The sequence below is a fragment of the Sardina pilchardus genome, chromosome 2 (genome assembly GCF_963854185.1).
Source record: "Sardina pilchardus chromosome 2, fSarPil1.1, whole genome shotgun sequence".
Taxonomy (NCBI): Eukaryota; Metazoa; Chordata; class Actinopteri; order Clupeiformes; family Clupeidae; genus Sardina; species Sardina pilchardus.
Genome location: NC_084995.1, coordinates 22464569 through 22488861, shown reverse-complemented (window position 1 = coordinate 22488861; position 24293 = coordinate 22464569). Strand labels below are relative to the sequence as shown.

General features: G+C 41.8%; 2 protein-coding genes across 7 annotated transcripts in view; both read right to left on the bottom strand.

Moving 5' to 3' along the window:
* Positions 1-11871, bottom strand: part of eps15l1b (epidermal growth factor receptor pathway substrate 15-like 1b) — a 32099-nt gene extending 20228 nt beyond the window's left edge. For 5 of the 6 annotated variants that reach the window (XM_062522048.1, XM_062522064.1, XM_062522041.1 and 2 more), the window contains exons 1-13: positions 11825-11871; positions 11013-11054; positions 10793-10882; positions 10401-10448; positions 9799-9894; positions 9063-9131; positions 8462-8587; positions 8204-8263; positions 6473-6760; positions 3454-3611; positions 2352-2508; positions 1522-1584; positions 216-307 (exon numbers count right to left, since the gene is read on the bottom strand). In XM_062522048.1, the coding sequence (XP_062378032.1) occupies positions 216-307; positions 1522-1584; positions 2352-2508; positions 3454-3611; positions 6473-6760; positions 8204-8263; positions 8462-8587; positions 9063-9131; positions 9799-9894; positions 10401-10448; positions 10793-10882; positions 11013-11054; positions 11825-11851 (1316 nt within the window). In that variant the 5' untranslated portion in view covers positions 11852-11871. The remainder of the gene's footprint in view (positions 1-215; positions 308-1521; positions 1585-2351; positions 2509-3453; positions 3612-6472; positions 6761-8203; positions 8264-8461; positions 8588-9062; positions 9132-9798; positions 9895-10400; positions 10449-10792; positions 10883-11012; positions 11055-11824) is intronic. The other variant, XM_062522042.1, reaches the window with a different exon arrangement.
* A 323-nt stretch (positions 11872-12194) lies between these two features.
* Positions 12195-16901, bottom strand: calr3b (calreticulin 3b). Its single transcript, XM_062522040.1, has 9 exons — positions 16716-16901; positions 15762-15863; positions 15460-15663; positions 15159-15253; positions 14849-15058; positions 14609-14722; positions 13829-13972; positions 13646-13738; positions 12195-13516 (listed from the first exon to the last, which is right to left on the bottom strand). The coding sequence occupies exons 1-9, from the start codon at positions 16804-16806 to the stop codon at positions 13313-13315; spliced, it is 1257 nt and encodes a 418-aa protein (XP_062378024.1). The 5' UTR covers positions 16807-16901; the 3' UTR covers positions 12195-13312.
* Between the last annotated feature and the right edge of the window lie 7392 nt (positions 16902-24293).

Genomic DNA, 24293 nt, shown 5'->3' with positions numbered 1-24293 from the left:
CTCTCATTGCTTTAGGGGAAAGAAAGCCAAATCCCAAAACCCTGTTGGCAACATTTATAAACAACAACAACAACAACAACAACAACAACAAAAACACATACACTTATCCCCTTTTCACCAACATAAAGACATAGCGAGAAGTCTAGCCATGTTAGCTAGATCAGAGCCGATCTAGAGGTGGTTGGGACTATACATACCCCGCCCCCCCCCCTCACCTCTGCAACTGGTTGATCTCCTGGATGATGTCATCCAGCTCTTTGGTTCCAGTGAGCTCCACAGGCACCACTGAGCTGCTACTGACAGTGTCCTGCGGGCGAGAGACACAGAGTCAGACTGGGAGAGAGGGAGAGAGAGAGGGTGAGAGAGGGTGAGAGAGAGGGAGGGTGGGGGCGAGAGAGGGTGAGAGAGAGTGAAAGAGAGAGATGGAGAGGGAGAGAGAGGGTGAAAGAGAGTGAAAGAGAGATGGAGAGGGAGAGAGCGAGTGAGAGGGAGAGAGAGAGTGAAAGAGAGAGATGGAGAGGGAGAGGTTATGGTACAATATTTCAGGAGACGGGTTACTAAATGTACCCAATAGAAACACACATACAAATGCACACATACACACTGACTGCACCTGTGGTGAGGCAGAGAGTGGATCTGCGGCAAAGTATCTCACTGAGGTCTAACCACAGCGTTCACACATGGCACCAGTTCACAGAACACATCGCGCTCTCTCTCTCTCTCTCTCTCTCTCTCTCTCTCTCTCTCTCTCACACTCTCTCTGGTATGGGTGAGATACATATTAAATCTAACACATTACTTACAGTTCTAGTGAAGTGGGAAGCACTTTGAAACATCAGATATAAGGGGTGTAAAGGTACACCTATTCTTATCTGACCATTTGGGTACAGGTCATGAAGTTCAGGACAGATGATGTACTGAATAGAGTGTGTGAACCATGTCTCAAATTCGAGTTCCCATACATAGAGTACATCTTACTAGTTCCTTAATCCCCCAAAAAATACTATTCTTGCTGTTGGGAATCCGCAAAATTGTCAGAGAATGTTATGATAGCAGTACTTACAGGCTTTCTGTACCGAAAATTAACCAAATCGTGACTGAATCACTAAGGTATGTATCGAATCATGAATTTTGTGTGCCGTTACACCCCTATCAGATATAGAGTGATTAGCATAGCATAAAGGAGAGGAGACCTATGATAAGGAACCATAATAGAAAAATATCAAAAAGCTTTTAATCAGAGAATTTAAAAAAAAAAAAAAAAAACAGAGACACAGGAGTCTTAAGGGTGAAAAGAACAGTGTAGACACTAGAGGGCAGTGCGTGCTCACAATGAGACAGTTTTAAAGACAGACGGAACTAGTAGAGATAAGCCGTCAAACTGGTGCCAGAGATACCGTATATGTGATGCATTCTGTGGGTCGCCAACAGGCACAGAAACGGGTGACGGTTATTGGAATGCATTGGTGTATTCCATTCGCAGTTATTCTACTCTAGGCAACGCAACAGGACTTTACTCACACGGCGACTGTTTAACACAGCCCTTTGGGGTGTAAGAAGAGGAGCCGTAAAGCCATAGAAACCCTGCAGGAAAGAGGATCAAGGTGAAACGAACACACACACACACACACACACAAACAATCACACAGCCACGACAGAGGGAAAACACAGATAGGTGAACCACACACAGAAAAAGAGGAGAAATGTTCATTGGAATACATGAATGCATATCAGAGTTAGTCCCCCTCCATCGAGGTAGAGCCAAAGTATGAAAATAAAACAGAGAGACACAAGAAAAGGTCCCAGTCAGTTAACACGAGGCCCCAAAAAGCCAAGACCCAAATCACACTATCCTCAGGCCATGTCAGCATGGGTTAGGCAAAGGCTGCCCTCCTGGAAAGTCAGGGAGTGGGAATTAAAAGCAGGTAGAATTTAGCTCCATGCAATCAATGTTTTGTTTTTCAACAGTGTGGAACTGGCTCAGGTGGTAGATTGTGTAAGATTGGCCACTGCTGCCACCAAAGAGAGCCATCTGGGCTCCTTTAAGCCGAGGCCTCATTTAAGACATTCTGAAGGACCAGGCATCATGACTGCTGTCTTTCAGCATGTATTGTGTACAGAAATAACAGAGAGCTTGAAATGAGCCATTGACATCAACTGTCTGCCACTCAAACGCGCAGTTGCCGACACCTGATGGCAAACACGTTGATAGGAAGTTAATGAATCTGTGTGTGTGTATATTTGCATATATATATATTTGTGTGTGCGTCTATGTTTGCTTTCGAAGTGTGTGGTGTGTGTGTGTGTGTGTGTGTGTGTGTGTGTGTGTGTGTGTTAGGCATATTACTCACAAGCCCTGATGTCCCCCTCTCTGATGGGGGGATCATGTCTGAGGTGAGGACTTGAGGGGGCTCGAGGCCTTTGGTGATCTTCTGCTGGATGAGGTACATGGCAAGAGAGAACTGCTCCCTGGACAGCTTGCCCTGCTGTTTGGTGTCAGCCAGAGACCTGAAATGAATAACAGAGAGGAGGAGGAGAGGAGAGGAGAGGAGAGGAGAGGAGGTGAACAACCTGCCTGGACAGGACAGACCTTCTCCCAGACCAACAGCACAAGTTCATGGGAATATTTGGAATGTATACAATCAGAGAGTACCGTGATCTATGATCTTTTTTATGTTACTGTTCGTTTTGCCAGGATGAGGGTTGTTTTAGAGAGTAGAGAGTGGGGGCGCTGCCCTGTTAGTCTAAACTCTTAAAGGGTATTCCGCCATTTTTGGAATTAAGCTTATTTTCCACCTCCCCTCAAGCAAAACAATTGATATTTACCTTTTTCCCCTTCATTCAGCCATTCTGTGAGCTTCAGCCAAGCATAGATTATTGAATCGGTTTAGACCATTAGCGTCTTTAAAAGGGACTAAGATTTCCGGTAATTTTCCCATTTAAAACTTGTCTCTTCAGAAGCTAGAAAGTGCAATAAAGTGTGACAAACTGAAAATGAAACCTGGCGATTTTCTAGGCTGATTTGACATGGAACTACACTCATTCTGGCGTAATAATCAAGGAACGTTGCAGACGTACTATGGGCGCAGTGATATCACGCAGCACCTGCAAATAGTCCCCATAGGCAACAAGCAGTAGTAGTGCGTGATATCACTGCGTCCATAGTATGTCTGCAACATTCCTTGATTATTACGCCAGCACGGCTGGATGAACGGGAAAAAAGTAAATATCAATTGTTTTGCTTGAGGGGAGGTGGATAATGAGCTTAATTCCAAAAATGGCGGAATATCCCTTTAACAGCAGCTGAAAGGAAGGGTTTTTCATGTCTTAAATGAGTAACGGTAACTAAAAAAATAATCATGATTCTTTTCTTCTAAGGATTTTATATATATATATATATATATATGCATTTCATTCTATCCTTTTATATCTCTAATTCTATCTTTCTCTTACCAGATGCGCGCAAGTGTGCCTTGTGGCAGTCCTGAGTTCATGAAGATGTCCTTGACCTCACCGCCCCCAACCAGCCCGTCCATGTCGGAGTCAGCCTTCGCAAAGATGTCATCATAGCGCCCTCTGTCGGCCAGCGGGACCACCCAGTTTACTACAGCCTAGAAATCACACACACAAACACATACAGTCTAGGGTAAGTGGAAGAGGAAACACAAGAAGAAGTCGGTTTTCACTCATTCATCCATTCATTCATATCTAGTTATTGCGTACATGGCTTTACTATTGTACTGAAAGTTAACAAATAGTGCCGAGATCATTTATAGCAATTAATTCTGCTTTTGAAGAATGGTCTGGTCAACCCTACAATTCTGTGATGGTCTGTGATCAGTGGGTGAAACTGCTCGTTAATACCACCTACAGTATTATAAAATATTAATTTCTCCAATTCCGCAAGGGTGGCTTTTTCTTAACTTCTTTTTCGTCACTGGTTTGAACAGTTTTACTCTCTCCATTTCTTGTTATTTGTTGGTCTTTCCATTCCAAGAAACACACAAGCTAAGGCGTGATGTATTATATTATATTATATTATATTATATTATATCATATCCTTGGTTACTTTGCACCAGAGGGCGATCGAGTGTGGGTGGCGTTGTCAAGGCAGAGAGCTGAGTCATATCCCCTTACTGAGAACACTATCCTCAGCTCCCCAAACCGGTTCTCGACCCACAGGTCCAACTAATGAAGGCAAAACCTCCCATTAAACTTTCATTCTTATTCACCCCAGCACTGGAAAATCCCACAGCAGCCTGTTTAGCATGTACTTAACGATCAGGAATGTCGTTCTACTCGGTGCGTTGAGTAAAAGGACACACAGAGCGCATATCAAAAGCCAAAGTGCTATTGTTTACATGGCTTTTTTTAACAGGGCAGATGAAGAAACAGATACAGACTTGTCAAGGAGAGAGGAATGCTGGGCAACCTGATCAGGGGACAGGCTGGCCCGGCAACACATTTTTTAGGAGGAAAAAAAAGGCCTGATTGGCTGAGAGTACTGTAGCTCCTCAACAGCAAAATGAGAACAAGTACGGAGAAGACCAAGCGAAAGACTCATTCACTGTATTTCGGGAGTATAGAGAAGGCGCGGGCTCAGAACAAGCTAGACTAAGCATAACAATCACACACTCCCAAAGGGTGACCCACATATGTGTTGTGTGTTTACAGTGCAAAGTCAGGGAAAACACTCAGCTGAGCATGTGCACCAGAAATAGGCCAGTTCCTATGAGTTCACGTGCACCTGTTATCTGTCAGCAACAGGAACAAATAGAAAATACTGAATTTGTAATAGGTTCTCCAGACATGGTCCTATCACAGATGGACAGCATTCTCTGTGGGGTTCTTTATACTTTTAGGGCTTATTGTTGGTTCTAGTGAGGTTCTAGTGTGTAGTATAAAACACTGACCCATCTTTTGTAAACTAACTACAATACCAGACCATGACAGTTTATCACAAGCATTTAGAAATAATAATTAACACCAGCCGAAACAGACTAAGTGCACACTATTTTACTGAATTTTCAGGTCGAAAATTCATATCATTCGACATACATTTTTGTATGCCCCTGTGGACACCAAGTTCAGAAAAGAATGTTAGGCATGTCAGTGACTTTTGATACAGTATGCAACAGGCTTCAAGGAAGGCTCTGTATCTTTTGATACAGTATGCAACAGGCTTCAAGGAAGGCTCTGTATCTTTAGTGAGTTGTCAGTAGACTTGAGCTCACTCAGCTGTGTCAGAAAAGAGGTTGGTGGCTCCCATTGTATTACCCCTGAGAGTTTAGAGTGCTCAAGGCTTCACTGTGTAATAGTGCTGTCCTACGCAAGTGAGTGACTTTTGTGTGTGTGTGTGAGTGTGTGTGTGTGTGTGTGCCGAGTGCTTAAGTACAGTATGTGTATCTATATGTAAACATGTATTCATAGCAGATGGTCTGTGTTTATGTGTGTTCTTGTATCTGTATATCTGCACACATGTGTGAGGTTGTGTGTGTGTGTGTGTGTGTGTGTGTGTGTGGCATAATAAGGCTGGAAAGAAAAGCAACTCACACGGGTGCACCTGGGAGGTGTGGTTGTTCAGGTTTGTTTACCTCTGTGGGTTGGGACGGCTGCGGGCTGTGAGTGTGTGTTTTTGTGATTTGTTTGTCAGAGAAGACAGAGGACGCTTCCTTGTGCGAGTTGCACTGGATTTATACGTGTTATCAGCTTAGTGGACAGTGACGGGTGTGTGTGTGTGTGTGTGTGTGTGTGTGTGTGTGTGTGTGTGTGTGTGTGTGTGTGTGTGGTCGCGTGTACTTTTGTGATTTGTTCATCAGAGAAGAAAGAGGATGTTTTCTTGAGCAAGCTGTAGTTAGTGGACAATGACGTGTGAGTGTGTGTAGGCGTCTTTAAAAGTGTGCATGCGTGTCTGCCCGTCAATGATCTGTCTGTCTTTCTCTCTCTAGAATAGTTTGTTTGTCTCTATACCTGTGCCTTTGTGTGTGTGTGTGTGTGTGTGTGTGTGTGTGTGTGTGTGTGTAGGAGAGTGTTTGTGTATTCACCCAAGTGTGAACTTAAGAAAATCATTCAAGCAACAATGCTTAGATAGCACATTTGTGCTACATCAATCCGTACTATAGCCAGCTAGCGCAGAAGTTGTAAACACTAGTCAAAGTGTAGTCGAAGGAGAAAGTGGTAGAGGAAGGAGGTAGAGGAAGGGACATAGGGAACTGCATGCTAAGTGCATGCCAGGCGACCTTCCTTGGAGGAAGGTAGAGGTGTAACATAAGCCTTAATGAAAGTTCACAACGTTATCTGTATATCAGTTTGCGTGTGTGTGTGCGTGTGCGCATCTGTATCTGTCTGTGGATCGGAGAGTCTATGGATCGGAGAGTGTTTGTGTGTGTGTGTGTGTATCTGTCTGTGGATCGGAGTGTCTACAGATCTGAGTGTGCGTGTGTGTGTGTGTGTGTGCGTGTGTGTCTTTTACCTGTGGCGGCTGGCTGCTCTTAAAGGAGCTCCCAGTGCTGCTGCTGATGCTGCTGCTGATGCTGCTACTGATGCTGCTGATGCCCAGTGGGCTCTGCCTGCCCTGGGGGGCGGTGGTGGGGCGCAGGCCCAGACCCTCCTTCAGCTTGAAGGGGCTGGAGGGCAGCACGGCCACCGAGCCTGGCAGCGACCCGGCACTCTTCTTGCGTTTGGACGGCGGGATGAGAGAGGAGGGAAGGGTGGCAGGCACCGGCTCTTTCTCCATGGCGCGGTGCACCAAGTGCATGGCCTAGAGAGAGGGGGGGTAAGAGAGAGAGAGAGAGAAGAGAGAGAGGGAGAGAAGAGAGGGGGGGCAAGATAGAGAGAGAAAGAAAGGGAGAGAGAGAGAAGGGGGAGGGGGAGGGGTATAAACACAAGACACATGGTAAGGGGTGGGCTAGTGTGTAATAGTACTCCTTGGCTAGCACTGTATTGTGTTGTAGCCCACCATCTTATACATAGCACAAACACAAACACCTACACACCCACATCCATTGTGCACTATGTAAACTAACACTGACAGTTCCTTCTGAAAACACAGGGTGTTTCTATTGGTGTAATTGTTATGTAAATAAATAAAAAAATCCAGTTGCTAGATTATACCAGACTTTAGCACCGCTGGTTGCTTAATATTTTTTTTTTCCACAAAACAAAATTAATTGTTACATTTGAATGTTCATTTTCAATTTGAACATAATTCAAACATTACCGGTCGTAGAAAACAGCATAGATGAAATAAAAGCTTTTCCTTAATAGTAAAGACACTCAAAGATGATATCCAGTAAGTTTTCACATACAGTGGGGAGAATAAGTATTTGACCCCATGCTAAAGTTGACTAAAAAGAGGAATATAAAATCATCTTTTGACAATTAATCTTAATGCCTTAATTTAAATAAATGAGTAAAAATCCGACCGCTAAGGACACCAATTTTCTTTGTGATTGAAAGAATTTCCAGTTAGCCTATTAGCCTGGTTGATGCTCATTGAGCTCAATGCAAATCATACAGGCTAATAGGCTAACTGGAAAAACACCATGCCAATCTCTAGCTATGGTGAAGGGTATGTGATGATGTGGGGCTATTTTAATTTCAAAGGCCAAGGGAACTTTATCAGGATGCATAGTATCCATGAATTAGTTGGCCTTTAAAAATAAAAACATATAAAAAATCCTCCTGCTCCTATGGGAATTTAACATAGGGGTCAAATACGTATGCCCCCTGTATTTAAGGAAGAACATTTATTTATTTACGATACATTCTTCAATCACAAAGAAAATTGGTGTCCTTAGCGGTTGGATTTTTACTCACTGTTTTTTAATTAAGGCATTAAGATGATTTTATATTCCTCTTTTTAATCAACTTTAGCATGGGGTCAAATACTTATTCCCCCCACTGTATATCTCCGTTTCTCGAGGTCACCGAGTACTGTCGATAAGGGGAAAAAATGTTTAAAAAAAACCTAGCTCAAGTAGCTACAGTCAGCAGGCTACAGTGCTACACTCTGGGGGCATGTATGTGGAAGCTCATGGATTTTTTTTTATATATATATACAGCCACGGACAGTCTTTAGTGCAGGGACCATTCTGAAGTTAAGGCCACCACAATAGTACTCAAGCTTTTGTTCTAGCTAAAACAAGGTCTTCCAAGTGCTGGCTGAAACACATCCACGCCACGAGATAAGCATCCAGCTCACCACTGAGAACTCCTCTTTATCCAAATGCCCATCTTTGTCGACATCACTGAGGTCCCAAATCTGAATATATGACAAACACACATGATCACACATCTTCAAAAATGACTACTATTATTATTCACTATAATTACTGTTAGTAATACTGCTACTATGACAGAAACAGCAGACATAGTGTAATAAACCACAACACTATCAATTATCATCATTATTATCATCATCATCGTTTGTTGTTATGTGTTGGGTGGATCAGGTGCTCACTCTGCCAAGCACATCCAGGGGGAGTTTGGAGTTGATGAGGACCGGCTTCACTTTGTCCCCAGAGAGAAGGCCCTTCTGTGGGTCCAGGCTCTCGAAGATCCCATCAAACTTGGCTCGTTCATCAGACTGAGAGACAGGGACCGGATGAAAAGGAATACAGTGCACAGAAAAGGGCATGAATGTGAAAGCCTTGAGCCTTGAGCCTTGAGCCATGTGTTTCAGCAGTCAAGATTAAAGGCACTCTAAGCGATGTTGGAGTAATGTCACTTCTGTTGGCGTTCAAACAAAACAGAGAGCTACTGTAGCTTGCTACTCCCTCCCCTCCCGTGCATATGCGGATTATGCGCGTCTCAACGGTAATTTGCTGGAACAGTTTGTTATGTTTTTATGGCCCAGGTTGGCCCAAGAGCCTGAGGTGTCCACAGAGGGCGAGTTTTTTTTACAGTGTCTTCCAGGCACGGGCAGCTAGCAGACAGTAAGGTGATGTTTGCTGCAAGTGACAAATTGTTTTTAAAACAACATGACAACGCTTAAAGCACTGTCCCTCATATTGTTACATCTCCATGATGTGTTACCAGATTGACAGCTCACAGGGACTTACCCTCACAGCCCAGCTGGAGTCTGTGGCCAGAGAAGAAGCTGAACTCAGGGAAGGACTGCCTGTGTCCCTCTGTAAAAACAACGAATCCAGAGAAACAGCTTACAATTCCACACATCCATCTCTATTCAACATACTACACTGAGCACATGAAAAAGCCATCAAAATGGTCAACACACTGGAACAAATTCAAGCTGGGTGTTAAAATATAGCACACTACATAGGGAAACACGAGTTCCAGCGACAAAGAAGGAGTACAATCAAGATATAGCTTTATTTGGCTGTGCAGGAGAGAGGCACACACGAAGCACAACGCACTTCAGAATATGTGTCTCTGACTTGACACAGAACTATCCAGGATTGAAGTACACAACAGATAGCAGCAAAATAACAGTGGTAGTGACAGTGGACACAGTTAGGCACAATGACACCAATGGTGTTCGCCGCAAAATTAGCAATCGCCTTACATTATCCATGTTTGGGAAAATAGTACAGATATCATACAGGGTCACACATTTAGTGTCAAAGTGACCTACTAGTTAGAAATGCTTAGAAGCGCATTAAATCACATATTGGAATATTGAACCTAATGACCTATTCCACTTCCTCTCTGGCCTGGAAAATCTAGCTGTAGAAAGACACCAGGCTCACATTTATGGGATGCCCACTCAGCCCATTAAACCTATGAAGTCAGATGTGAGAGAGAAAGGGTGATAGTAAGTGTGGTCTTGTTACTCACAAACTTTGGAGCAGGGACAGAGTGGTTTAGACTCTTATGGCTGACATCATTGCCACTCTGGGCAGAGGCCACCAATCTCAGGGCAACAAAAAAACCCTGAGGAGCACACAATAACAGCACCAGGTCAACAGTGACAATTAGAGGATATGAGCATTCATGTTCATGCTTGTTTCCCTTACATTGAGAATGACTGCAAAACTGATGGCAAATTAAAACTGAATGGCAAATTATTTAGCGTGTGCTTCATTCTGTGTGAGGCAGTCCAGACAGATATGCTCATACTGTAAGTCCACCCCATATTTCATAACAGCACCCTCTTGTGCCTGTTTCCGAGTAATGTCCTCTGATTTTCCCATTGTAACAGGCAATTTCAATGTGAAATTTACGAATGATAAGTAAGCTCTATTATTGATTTTAAAAAAAGCAGATTAAGAGGAAAATGTAGATTGTGAAAACATTCCAATGCCAACCTAACAACCATGCATGGTAGTTGCACTATTTAAGTAGGCCTATTCCTATTTAACTTGAACTTACTTATTTAACTTAAACGTCAAACATAACATGACAACAAACTACAAGATGTTGACTCAGAAAAGTTTTACCCGTTTGTCCAAGTAGCCCTTATGATCGGAGTCTGATAATTCCCAAATCTGGAAAAAAAAACACTGCATTGCTTACACATCATCAAAGTATGAAATGTTCATATGCAAAGCAGTCTCAAGAGCAGAAACATCAAACTTCAACTGGTCGACCTAGGATACATCATTTAGCAAAAGATGGCATATACAAATTAAATTAAATCTTGAAATGAAATTTACAAAGTTCTGTTAGTTCCGTTAGACACGTTTGCTGAGGAGTATTTGGATATTTTTTGTACTAATTGTATTGATTGTAATTCATTTGTTTGTTTTTGTATAGCTCATTAATGTGTCTGATTGAAGACTGAGTCAGTATATGAGCAAGGAAGAAAAAACATCCTCATTGCTTGTCCTACCTTTCCCAAAGTGCTGTCTGAGAGGCCAGATTTTTTAAGGAACTGGGCGGCCTCTGCAGCACCAACTTTCCCGGTGTTTGCAGGATCCACCTAAGGAGACAGTGTAACTTTATGGATGTTTGTATGCCAGTGTTGCTCATTAGACATTACTCAAATTAAAATGAAAGTCAGTCAGTGCTAAATAAAACCTTCGCAGTAAGGCCGAGACCAACACACTTACTTGTCTGTAGTAACTGTCATAGGCAGGGTTTCCATTTGATATCTAAAGGGTGGGACACAGCATAATCTTAAAGAGCAGGCGCGCACATCCAGAGACTAACAGGTGCAGGATTCCAAAAAGTAAAAGCAGATAAGCAAAACTGGGTCAATGTGCGGTCCCAGTTTTGTTTATCTTATGGGATACAGCATAAACAATAATAAACACACACATTCATTGCCTCTTTTCTGCACTGCCAGCCAGCTAACTGAACACTACAATGAAACCCATTTTAACCTAGTCACTGTAAGCATCGTGCAAGATAAAACGCTTAATTTGAAGGACTCATCTTTGTCCGGTTGAAATGAACTTTATAGTTTTCCAGGCTGATGTTTGAGAAGGAGGTTGGTCTATCGAATAACACAGCCATCAACAAGCCAATGGGCTAATGGATTCATTCAAAATGAACCTACATAGACTATTCAAAGTTCACAAAAAACGCGTATGTTTTTTTCCAATTAACCATTTCACAAAACTGTGTTGATTTGTAAGCATTACGTGTAACTGAAGCCTTTTCCTCTTCCAAAACACTCAGAAACTGTGTTCATGACTTGTCAGTGGTGCTTGCTATCTTTAGCCTATCAGTTTACCCGAAAACATAGCCCGTCCCTGTACATTGAATACAACTGACAAGTTAACGTCACTGCCAGACCTGTGACATTACGCTCTAAATTTCATAACATTTCTCTCAACAAGTCTCCCATTAATGTTAACACACTCCATATCCCTTGTATCTGTTGTTTATTAAAAGGTGACCAAACTTATCGGTTTGTTACCTGGGATAGCGTCATGTGGGCCGCCATGTTTCTTCCTTCACTTGGTGCGTGCGCGCTCCCGAACATTGCGTGCTAGTTCTTCTTCCTGTCTGTCAAGAGTTGTGAGCTGACGTGGATTTTCTTTACACTGTACTCATTCTGTTTGCGCCGAAATTCAAAGCATCAAACAAGATCTTTCTCAGAGGCAGTTAGCCAACGCGCTGTGTTCTCAGCCACATTCATTCATTGTCACAGAAAGGTATTTCTTGATATTCAGGAACTATCAAACAACTACTCAATTAGGACAAAACCTGCACTATCATCAACATGTTCTAGTATCTCGGGGTCAGTGAAAAAAGGGCAATCGTTTTACTGAATAGACCACAGTGACTAATATTAACATCTTTTATTAAACTTTGGCATCAATTATGACAGCAAAAGGACAATGTTGACAGGATCCAGAATGTGGATTACTGGACGAATGTGGAATGCACCAATTTGTGACAGTGACAATATAAAGGTGACCAATTCTCACACAAAACATTTTTATCAAGTAAAAAATATATAAATCCTCTCAGAGTTTAATTAGGCCGAGTTATCCACATCTGATATAATAGTCTACATGTACAAAAACGGGGTCACAGTTTGCAAAATTTTATGAAAAAGGCCTCCCACAGTACATATCTTAACAGTTGGAACAACACATATAATCTCATTGGACACAATGCTGAGGGGTGCAGTTAGCTACAGCAAAACAAATAAAAGTCAGTGCCAAAAATTGTGTAAATTCTCAATTGCATTTGAATTGCAACTGAAATGAAGAGATGCCTGTTCTTAACACAGGTGATGTTTTCAGTGACATTCAAGAGTTAAGCCAAAGATCCTTGTGCAGTCCAAACTGATCAAAATGTTACACATCTTTGTAATCAGAGTACAGAGTACCAGGGTGTGGTCTGGGAGATACAGCATCAAAAAGGGACACTGATCAGTAACCATATGTTTTTTACTTGTTTGGAAGTTTGGAAAGTAAACCCAATTTAAATTAAAACAAAAAACAAAAAACAAACCAACTTAAAAAAGGCACTATGAAGAAAGTTGTGCGCACTTAGACTAATAACATTCAAATCAAGCCACTTGAAGATTCTTTCACTGGATGTCACACCATCACTCTGTACTGGTTGTGGGGTATGATCTGCAAACCTGAAATTGTAAGTAACATGATATGGGCTGGGGAAGTGTATGTGTGTGCAAGTTTGTAGTGGACTGAATGGTTGGGGAAATTTATTTAAAAGAAAAATAATAAAAAATAATAATAATAAACTTCAATGAATAGATCTTAAATTATCACATCTGATATGAGCCACTCTTCCTCAGTCCCTGTACAAGAAAAGTGTGACTAGTGACAAGTCACAGCCCACCATTCAAATCGGAAAAGTATGCGCTTGGGCTGGTTTCTCATAACCATGACAGCGCAGGAGATGTGCGCTGGAGCAACGTCCTTCTGGTCACTCAGAGCTCGTCCTTTCCTTTCTTATTCTCGTCCGTTTCCGTGGCATCAGGGTCTTCGGTGTCGTCGTCCTCTTCATCTTCCTCGTCGCCATCCTCCTCTTCTTCGCCATCTTCATCTCCATCTGTGTCCTGCTCCTTGTTCTTCTCTTCCTCCTCTTTCCTCTTCTTCTCCTCTTGCTCCTCCTTCATGGCCTTTTCTGGGCCCTGCAACAGACAACCACGAAGGATTCAAAATTAATGCCTTTCTTTCACATAACCTGAACCCGTTTATAACCTGAATAGTCACTCTCAGTATTGCATCCATTGATTCTCACTACATCTGATATTCTGTACCTTTGTGACTCCCCATGTCTCTGTTGCGAAATCTTCAGCCTCCTTCACACTGTCTGTGATAAGGAAGTTGTCGAAAATGGTGCCGGACTTAACCTGGTAACAAAAAAAATGACAAGGTATTAATCTCCAAAGCACGACTGAAATACTTTATCGTTCAGCTCATGCATTGTTGCCAGTGCCTACCTGCCACAGGTCCAAGCCCAGGACGCCGATGCTGTCGAACTTATACATTTCAGCATCCTGAGTGTATTCAGGATTGTCGATTTCAGGGTGGACCCACGCCCCCTTGTAGTTGGGATTGTCGATCTGTTTGGGTTTCCATTCTCCCTGTAGACAAAGTAGTGATTAGGCTACATCCTCTTTGGTGTTCATTTAGTCATCTTTACAAGCCTTGCAGCAACAGACAATTCCATCAAAAACTATTTTATTAAAGATGACAGAATGAATAAACAGATGGTCAAAATATGCTCCGATGATATTTTACAAGCCCATTTACCGCCATGTAATTAGGATGGGTACTAAAAGAGCCCGTTTCAGAAGATATCTACCACCCGTCATGCTTATCTGTCACCCACACAAATAATTAAGTGAGCTTTAGACCGATTCAATGACCTATCAACAGGCTCCAGCAACTTCTCCCTGAATCTCCAACTCAAGAGTGGTAACCTAACGCGTGAAGGGGGAGCAGAAATCAGAGGGATGGTTTGACGTGACGCAGTGTCTTTGTTCAGGTTGGCTTGTTTTTTTAAGCAGCCATTTTCAAAGTCAGAGATTAGCGTATGGAGGCGGAAACAACCATGTTTTTTAGGTTCATTGTAGATTTGCAGCCATGTACCAAAAACTCCTTATTAAACAAAGCCAATGTAAAAACGCTCATCCATTCTGTGTCTGCTTTTGACAGGTCCATTTGACTGAGAGATGAACCAAATCACGCATTACTCTTATCTATAGTGAATTCCTTACCTTGTATTCAGGGTTGGGGATCATTGGGGGCTCCCACTCGCCATCCATGTCTTCATCCCAGTCCTCTGGCTTCTTGGCATCAGGATCTGGGATGTTCTCAGCCTTGTCCCAGTCCTTTGAAAAGAAATTCATTTAACGTTTAGATTAAAAAACTAATACATTCCTATTGCAAATGTGCATCTAAAAGTATTAGAACACTGCGGTTATGTGTGCTGATGCATAAAGAGCAGAGCGTGATACCTCAGGCTTGGTGTCATCAGAGTCATCGATCTTGGGGCGATCGTCCCAGTCTTCTGGTTTCTTGGCCTCTGGGTCCTTGATCTTCTTAGGGGGCAGGATATCCCAGTCTTCCTCCAGAGATCCCGACTCCACCTTCTCGTTATCGATCTTTACCTCGTAGGTCTGGTCTGGGTTGAGGATCAACGTGTACACGTGTGTAAGTTCATCATCCTGCAACAAACAGAAAGAGGTTAGGTTAGAAAGTTAGTTCTGGCAACAACAGTGAGTAGTTCTTTGTGTCCTGTATTACATCTGCTAAAAACAGGCTTGCCTTGCACTTGACTTCCTTCTTGATGAGATGATTCTTGCCCTTGTAGTTGAAGATGACATGAACCTTCTTGGTGCTGTAGCCGCAGATATCAGGCCCTGTGAAGAGTCAACATTCCAACATTACACCATCTCAGTTTAAAAAAAACAGCACTCATGATACCATTTGATTGTAAAATCATATTATTAATTTTATAAAAAGCATTGATAAAATGGGCTCAACAGTGATTCCTTAAATCCTATGCTAGCAGAACATCTGGGTCACTCCTGTTACTCATTGTGTGAAGGATGTGCACCACACTCACCAAACATGATGTAGTACTGGGAATCTCCATGCATAGCAGCCTGATCGAGGTCAGAGGGGAACACCTTCACATAACCACCACCACAGTCGATCTTCTGCTCATGCTTCACGGAGAACTGGATTACCAGCGTTTTGCCCTCATTACTGAAAGGCTCAAACCTGGCAGACGTTGCATAGAAGCGGGCATCTTGGCTGGTCTGAAGGCCTAGAAAAGGAAAACATCCGTTTTAGAACCAAAACGTCAATTAGGGCTCCTTTGGCCAAAACACAACAGTAGCAAGACGACGGATTCACATAACACACCTTTGTCCTTCTCTGCGTCGCCATAGAAATTTCCAGCAGTGAGTTTGAGCTGGCCATAGTCAGACTTATGCTCAGAGTTCACCCAGCGGCTCTTCCATGCATCTGTGTGGGAAAGAAATAGGAGGAGACTGTCATTGTGATTCACATACATCAACACCTACCGAACAGTCTGGTCGCAAGACTGACCCATGTCCAAGATGGATACATGGAGACCTAATGAAGTTGCTAATAGGCAGTCCAATAGAGTACGTTTTGTGTATGGAACACTGTACAGGACTCAGATGTGTGGAAGGAACATTCAACGTGAAGATCATAGAACTACTCTTCTTACACACTTCCTGCTAAAATTCCAGAGGATCTTCCTCCTTCCTGACCTACAGCGCTCGCACACTTGCAAGTTACTTTCGTTTCAAATACACATCATTCAGGTCATATGACCACATAGGCCAGCTAACCATTTTGAAACGCCCTTAGTAATACATTTTAGACATTAGTGACTGTAAAGTAATGAGGAAGATTACAATGCTAAGCTGTCATCCGAATAACTAGACGTTTTGGATAAATATGAATCTGTACAAGAATAGACATTTAAGACTGCCATGTGGTTTACTCAGTTCACGTTAAAGTAAGGTGGCAACGGTTAACAGTTGGTTGCTAAAATGAAACTTCAACCGTTAACGTTTAAGATAATAGCATTAAACTTAATGTTAGCTTGGACTTAGCTGATAGACAGGCAAAGTATACGCTAAACAAGCTAATTATCATGAGGCCTAGCAACTACCTAGATATTTGATCACTCATTTAAATGCATATTGTAAATGTAGCACTTACAGAAACACTTTGAACGTTTAAAATATATCACTTTTAACCTACGCTAACGTAAAGAATCATCGTGTTGAGGTTTGCTCCGCTAAGTAAAGTTAATTGACGTTAGCTCAGTTCCATTAAACTTACCTCCATCCAGAAACTGCTCCTGGAAGAAGACGGTAGCATTTGCCGACAATGCTACCAAAGCAATCGTGCAGAAAACGATGGCAATCTTCATTTTTGCCTCTTCTCGAAAACTCTTCGAAGCCCTTCTCGTGCAGCAGTGCCAGTCCTCTACCCACCTTCGCCAAGTCTTGAGAGGGTTATCGACAATTTCAGGGAAGCATGGGTGAACAGATGTCTGTCGTTCATTGGTGGAAAAGGAGACACATCAGACCAATCAGAGGAGACCACGAAGTGCACGACTCGCCCTCGCCGGAAAATGATTCACATCACAGTGTCCCAGACGGCAGCCAGCAGCCCGCCTCAATTTGATTTAGGTAAAACTGTTTTGTTGAGCAACTTTGTTCACTGAATCATTAGCATAGTACACATCCTCTTGACGTGAGTGAACGTTTCGATCAATATTGGCTGAATTGTAAACAGTACCACTACAGCTGTTTGAAAATTGTAGAATTTGCTCTGCAAACATGTAGGATCACTGGATCAGCATTGACTGCTGTTATTGATCATATCAATCCTGAACAAGGTAAACCCATTGTCCAGACTGCCAGCCCGTTTTTTGTTTGATTGTTTTGGTTTTGTTTTGAGTAAAACCTAAGACCTGGATCTCTGTTCAGGTCCTGGACCCCCAGGCCCCGTAGACCTGGACAGCCACACTGGACCTCTCCCCGGGAGACCCTGGCCCCTGTACCTGATCTACTCTGGGCCTGACTCAACCCGAACCTGGACCTGAGCCGAAAACCATAACCCTTGCCCGGCCCTATAGCCTACTGGCTCTGTAAGTAGGCCTATCCAAACAAATTGCAGCATCAAATCAAACAGCATAATTGGTCATATTGATATAGCCGGTTTAGATAGATAGATAGATAGATAGGCCTACTTTATTGATTCCCCAAGGGGGAATTCAAGGTCCCCGCAGCAGACACCACACACAACATACACTACAATGTAAACAGGATAATACAAAGCAAATCAACAAATCAACATGACTAAAATAGCAGTAAAATACTAAAGATAAAGATGTGCATGAGTGTAATGAGGATACTGTGATCCAGTATGAGGTGTATGTCAAGTTGGTAGTGCAAATAAGTCCAACAGTGCAAGGTTAAAGTTTAGTGACCAGCAATAATGTACAGTAAAAAATGTTAGCTTAGCAATATAACAGTAGCCTACTAGTAGGCCTATAGATATGGGCAAATAAGATAGATAGCCTACTGTAGATAGATAGATAGATACTTTATTGATCCCCAAGGGGGAATTCAAAACATAACAACAGCAGCAGTGCAGGGATAAATTAGATATGGGTACAGGCATCAGTCATTGGTCAAATATATGGACAAAATAAGGCTATTTGTATTGTATGATTGTAGGCTATTATATTGTTGGCCTGTTGGATACGGTTACATATACACATGCTACAGTTGATCAAAAAGAGGTATACATTTTTTTTTGTTGGAAACTGATCTTAATGTAAGGTGACCAGTCCGAGACCAAAACCGGGACATAATCCCCAAAATGGGGACATTTTCAGTTTGACTGTCAATCTGATTGAAATACACACAAGCTTTATCTTCAAAAAACGGGGACTAGGCAGTTTTTTCTGTATTTTCTTGGGGACATGCAGCCAAAAACGGGGACTGTCCCCTGAAACCTTAATGCCTTATTTCGAAAAAAACAAAAAAACAAATGAAGACCTTTAAGGACACCAATTTTCTTTGTGAAGGAATAATTTTGCTGGTTTCATTTGCATTGAGCTCATGAGTATCAAACAGGCTAATAGGCAAACTGAAAAAAACACCAGGCCAATCTCTAGCTATGGTGAAGGGTATGTGATGATGTAAGGCTACTTTAATTCCAAAGGCCAAGGGAACTTTATCAGGATGTACAGTATCCTGGATCCATGAAATAACTGGCCTTTAAAAATAAAATCTGCCTGCCTCTATGGGAATTTAACATATAGGGGTATGTATACTTATGGCCCCTGTATTTTGAGGAAGAACATTGATTTATTTACGATACATTATTCCTTCACAAAGAAAACTGATGTCCTTAAAGGTTGGAGTTTTTTAGCGTCAACTTTAGCATATGTTAACTTATGACCACAGCTTGTATGTGTTGTTAATTAAATAACCATTTTAAAAAACGCATAATCCAATCATTATTATTAGTTATATTTAGTACATGGCTTGGTGAATGTATTGAAAAGGTAGCCTACCAAAGGAGGGCAGCATTGAGTTTCAGTTGACTAAGGCCAGCTGTATAGCCTATAATGTCCCTTCATCTTCAGCCGCAAAAGTGCAAGCCTACTTGCAGTACTCTATAGGTTACTTGAAGGGACTCAGACTTCTAGCTGCCTTTTTACAAATCTTTCGAGACCTACCATTGACCATGTCATGCCATTACAGACAATGTAGGATACTAAGATTTGGGCTGTCTCACCATGGTGCATGCTTTGATTTAGGGTATTTGTAAGTATCACTTAACATCAAACTGAGTTTGTAGCCTACCACAAAGTGTTTGAGCAAGATTAATGTCCGGCAACAGACCAGCCAGACCAATTGAGATTTAAGATTTCTTGAGGGAAGAATATGTTCTCTTAATTAGCCTGGAAAAAAAGTAAATAGAGTCTGGTGACTATTGCAACACTTGCACACTTGTTGCTGCTTCTGTTTATCTCAATAAGTTTTGGATTCACCTTCCCTTCTCGTCACTGACTGGCCTGAGGGAAACGGTTATGAGCTAGTTACTATGGTGTTCCAGACTAGATCTCCCTGAAAGAAGATCTAGGTTGGCTGGAGCAGCCTAATGACCTAATAAGACCACCATTGGGCCATTTAGTTACCAGCTAACCAGTCTGTGACCCCTGGTCTCTTGTGACGTCTTGGCTCTCACTTGTCTGAACCAATCAATGGGATATATCTTCATCGCACACACGCGCACACACGGAACTACCCACGCATACTCACACATGCATGTAATGGCACGCATAGGATGTAGCAAAATATAGATTAGATCAAGATGCCAGGCAAAAATATCACTGTGATTCCCGTCTGGAAAAGTATCCCTTTATACTGTTTCAGTGTGCGGATAAGAATAGTTTGAACCATGGTTAGCTTTACTTTCCATTTCATATAAATGTTGTCTTTGCGTTATAAGATTTTATTTCAGTGGAAAGGCTGTTTCAAATTAAATTGTAAGATTGGGTGCTAAAAGATACTGAATTAACTACTGCAAGCAATAGTAATGTGTAAGAGAATGGAGAATGGAATGTGATAAAGAAAAGAGTAGATAGATATTTTTCCTATTGCCCTATTGTCCTCAACACTGCACAGTGCAAGCAAAGGTGGACAGTGCAGGCAAGCATAAACACAAAAGAATAGGGGGATGGATGATGAGTAGAGTGAAACAGGAAGTAGGGCTGGAGAACATGCGTCATGTGAATGTCAGCTGTAATGGCAAGAAGAAAGAGTCTGTTCCTTTGTCTGGTGGTTTTGGTGTTTAGGCTCTGTGGCAGCTACCAGAGGGAAGTAGTTGGAAAAAGTAAAGCGTCCTGGGTATGAGGGGTCCAGTGATTCTCTCTGCCTGCTTTCTTCTTCTTGTGGAGTACAAGTCCAAAAGGGAGGGCAGGGCCTCAGAGATCTCTTTTGCTAATTTAACTGGTTGTTTAACAGCTGGGTCTTTGGAGGTGCAGTCATTGGTGTAGACTGCAGAGAAAGCTTGTCAGTGAGGAGAGGACACATCCCACTGGAGCATCATCCAATATTTGCCCAGTTAGCAAACTACAGGAGGTCCAGCATGTCTCCTGTGATGCTCTTCAGTTGGGCCAGTACTAGTCGTTCTAATGACTTCATGGCTATGATGTCAGAATAACAAGCCTACAGTGAAGGAGGCAATACACTAACACTAAGCTTGAAGCCTGATTCTTTTTTGATATTCTGTTTCTGGTTCAACTTCCACAGGCATAACCAGCAATGAAATTGAACTTACATTTGTGAAAACTTAGATTTGTACCAAATCATTTCAGAAGTGCAGCAAACATATTTCTTGTAAAACAAAGGTTGGACATGCAGTTGAGTTTCCAAAGAAAACACAGGTTTTTAGTGAATCGGAAATGGACGTTAATGGGCTCCTTTCCAGACCGGACAGGCAGGTTCACCGAGGATAGGTGATGGGCAGAATTAAGCAACAAGCCCAGAGAGGCCGCCGTTTGCACTGATTTTAGAACAGCTCAGGGGCGTTGTTAGGCACGACGTGCAAGGTGTATGTTTGTGTTGGGTTTTACACCGGCATCGAACGCGATTCAGCCAATCATATTCAAGGACCGGAACTATCAGTTTTAGAATGGCCATTTATCTGGTTGTCTGCCAGCCTTTGGTCTCCTGTAATTTGTGACTTCTGGCTGGCCTCTCCAGAGAGTCTCTTTCCAAAGGGACAGGGGCAGGGACAATGACAGTCCCCTGGATTAACTTGGGCTTAAGTGCACAAGGGTGGAAATTTAGAATCGAACCCACTACTTTCAGGCTACTGCTTTTTTGGTCCGTTAATTAGTGAGTACACTATCCTGATGTCTACTTCATTCTCTTTGAAAAGCTGAGGTGCAAACTGGAGATCGTTCAACTCCATTTGACCCTAAGAACTGCAGAAGCAGACGTCACTTCTGTCTATGCACCTCGTCCGCAACACTAACTGTAGCTCAGCCAGATGGTCTTGTGAGGAGACAAGCTGTGGTCCACCTGTTGAGGACTCAAGCAGTTACTGGTTACCGAGAAATCACTTGCTTCCCGGGTTAATTAAGGTACAGGGAACAAGGGGGATTTGATTGACTGAAGCCTCATCTTTTTAACAGTCTGGCTAAGTGCCACTGTGTGAAGGACAGCCTGCTGCAGAGAAGCTCTGTGTTAGTGGGTACTGGAGGGCGTTATTGGTATGAAAGAAAGGACTGTTCATGTCAATTTACAAGGTCATTTTACACAGGTTTCCATAATGTCTATTCACTAGAGACACAAAAGTTCTGTCAACATTGTTATAATGAACAAATTGCTGCTATCTAAAATTATTTTGACTTTATATAATTTGAATTATGGGTTGCTTTCATTCTAAATCACCTAGTCTGTTAGTGTATTGTGAACAAGGGGTATGGATGTTGTGTGAGCAAGTAGAGCCTTTATGCTTAAATAGCCATACAATATCATTTTACTTTTTTATTGTTATTGTCTTGCAATTGTCAGTGCAAAAATATTCACATATACATATTCTAAAGGTAACACATTTAACAAAAACACATGTAAGAGACAGGGGCAGGCTAAGTGTCCAAAAGACTGCATAGACATGACAAAATGTTGTTTCTTCAACATTCACTTGACCAGACAACATTCACAGAGTGCATTGCTAAATCTCCTCAATATTTTCTATATTCAAAAAACTATATTCTTTGGCTTTTCATGGTTCACTAACCAAACATTAACCTTCTGCAAACATGTTTAGACTTCAACCCATTACTTGCTGAATAATATTATATAAAAACATAAGAATTCTTAAATTCATGATCATTTGTTTGAAAAAAAACCTGAAATCTAGACAGTGAATACACTAAAACTATTTACAAGCCTATTTCACTTTACCAGAAAAATGTAACCTCATGTGTGAGTTACATAAGTGCTTTCACTTAGGTCTACCCTGCTTGTCATATCGAGAGTGAGGTAAAAAAAAAAAAAAGAAAAAAAAATATTAGTATTGTGACTGTCATAACGCAATAACAGTCGGAAAGTATTGTTTTCTTATTTCACAGTAGTTCAACAAAAAATGCAGCATTATACAATCAGTGGTGGACATCCCGGGTTCAGAAAGTAAAAGTCCTGTCAAGTATTTGATCCAACCATTTAGTAAACCAGCTAATCCAAATTAGCAGCCCAGTAGATCAGATAATTAGATATCACCTGTGTTAAGTGCACAGGTAGAAAGAATGTTTGGCAGGACCTTAACGTTCTGGACCCTGGGATGTCCACCACCTCATACAATCTATAGTATGAGTTCTCAAAAGCATAATTTGTTTTCCATTGACAGTAAAAATCAGTAAAAATCTTACATTCATTCATAATAACAAATATCACAGTTGTTTTTCCATTGTTGGATATATACAGTGAGTGATCAGCAAAAAGAGCTCTTTTTAATGTGTTCATAATCACAAGAAAGAGTTCTGTTGTAAGATGCACTTTTGTTTCAAAACATCAACCTACATCTGATCCTTGTGTGATCCTTGCTGCCTCAGACAGACCACAACAGATAACCAAAGAGTAGCATTCATTTAGTATCCTTGAATATGGACAGTGAATTTACCTGAAGAAGAGTTTTTTTCCTTACTCCATCTTATTCTCGTTTACAGTGAAAAGCCTACTGATGGTCAGATACAGCCACAAAGCGTTGATCGGCTTTGGCCTAATCCCTCCACATGACGAGCACACTTGTCAGAACAGGACATATAGTGCTCTGCCTCTTTACCATGTTACCTTTGTCCCCCTGTATACCTCAAACTTAGAAGCATCAATCAAAACATATACAAATGCTACATACCATACTTAGTATGTAGTATATATTCGTATTTATATATATAAAAAAAGAATTTCACACAGGAAGAAATCCTGTACACTTCTTATAAGAAGTCTATTGGATGTCCAGGTGTGTTTACTGAATGTGCCGTCTGTTTGGTGTAGGGATAAAGACTGCCAACTAAAAGCTGTTTAGTAGATACCTAGAACGCCATGTCTCCACAAATTGGTTAACAAGTGGCAGGTTGCAAAGCCTAAGAGTTGTCTAGAGTGTCCTAGAGTTTCTTTTTCTTGAAAGGAGAAGACTGGGCTGATGTCTAAACCTAAACAGATCAAACACTGAGCCTAAGTCAACTTACTGAATGCTTTCAAGGAGCAAGCACAAATAGGGAGCACCCAGACCTTCACAATTGTACAATTTGGAGTGGGTCTGGCAAAGGTTCGTTGATGTTCACGACTTTCGGCAGGGGCATAACAGTGAAATTAAATTTAAATCAGTACTTTAAACTTTTACCAAATCGTTTGTTACAAAAGTGTAACAATCTTTTAAAAAAAAGATTTTGAATGCAATTGTCAATTCCAAAGAAATACACGTCCATGCCGCATCAGCGATTTTATTTGCGTGCCCGACATTAGAAAGGGGCTTTGGTGGGCTCTTGGTCAGACCCTCAGACAAGCAGAGAGCAGGTTAGTGTGAGCAACATTGAAACTATCCAGGTTTGACAGTGGTGCTGTTGTTGTTGATGAAGTTCAAGATGGAGGGGGGGGCACTGTTCCATGAAACACTGATGTCATAATTCCTCTTTGTTGTGATACACCAGTCAAAATAGCAGCTTATTAGACTTTGCCACACAATGCCATTGCAACCCCTCGTGTGCACAAGCAGTTCTACCAACACTTCGTCTCGAAGGTCGCTTTGGCCATCAAACTGAAAAAAAACTTTTAAAAAGCCTGAAGGGACTTTTTTTGTAATAAAAGTCTTTGCAAGACAAAATGT

Bases quoted from the DNA above. Each gene is read 5' to 3' on its own strand.
- calr3b (XM_062522040.1), bottom strand. From the start codon at position 16,806: ATGAAGATTGCCATCGTTTTCTGCACGATTGCTTTGGTAGCATTGTCG. The intron at 15,664-15,761 runs GTGTGTTATGTG...TTCCTTTTCTAG, and splicing joins CGACGCAGAGAAGGACAAAG to GCCTTCAGACCAGCCAAGAT. The intron at 15,254-15,459 runs GTGAGTGTGGTG...GACTCTTCACAG, and splicing joins CCAGTACTACATCATGTTTG to GGCCTGATATCTGCGGCTAC.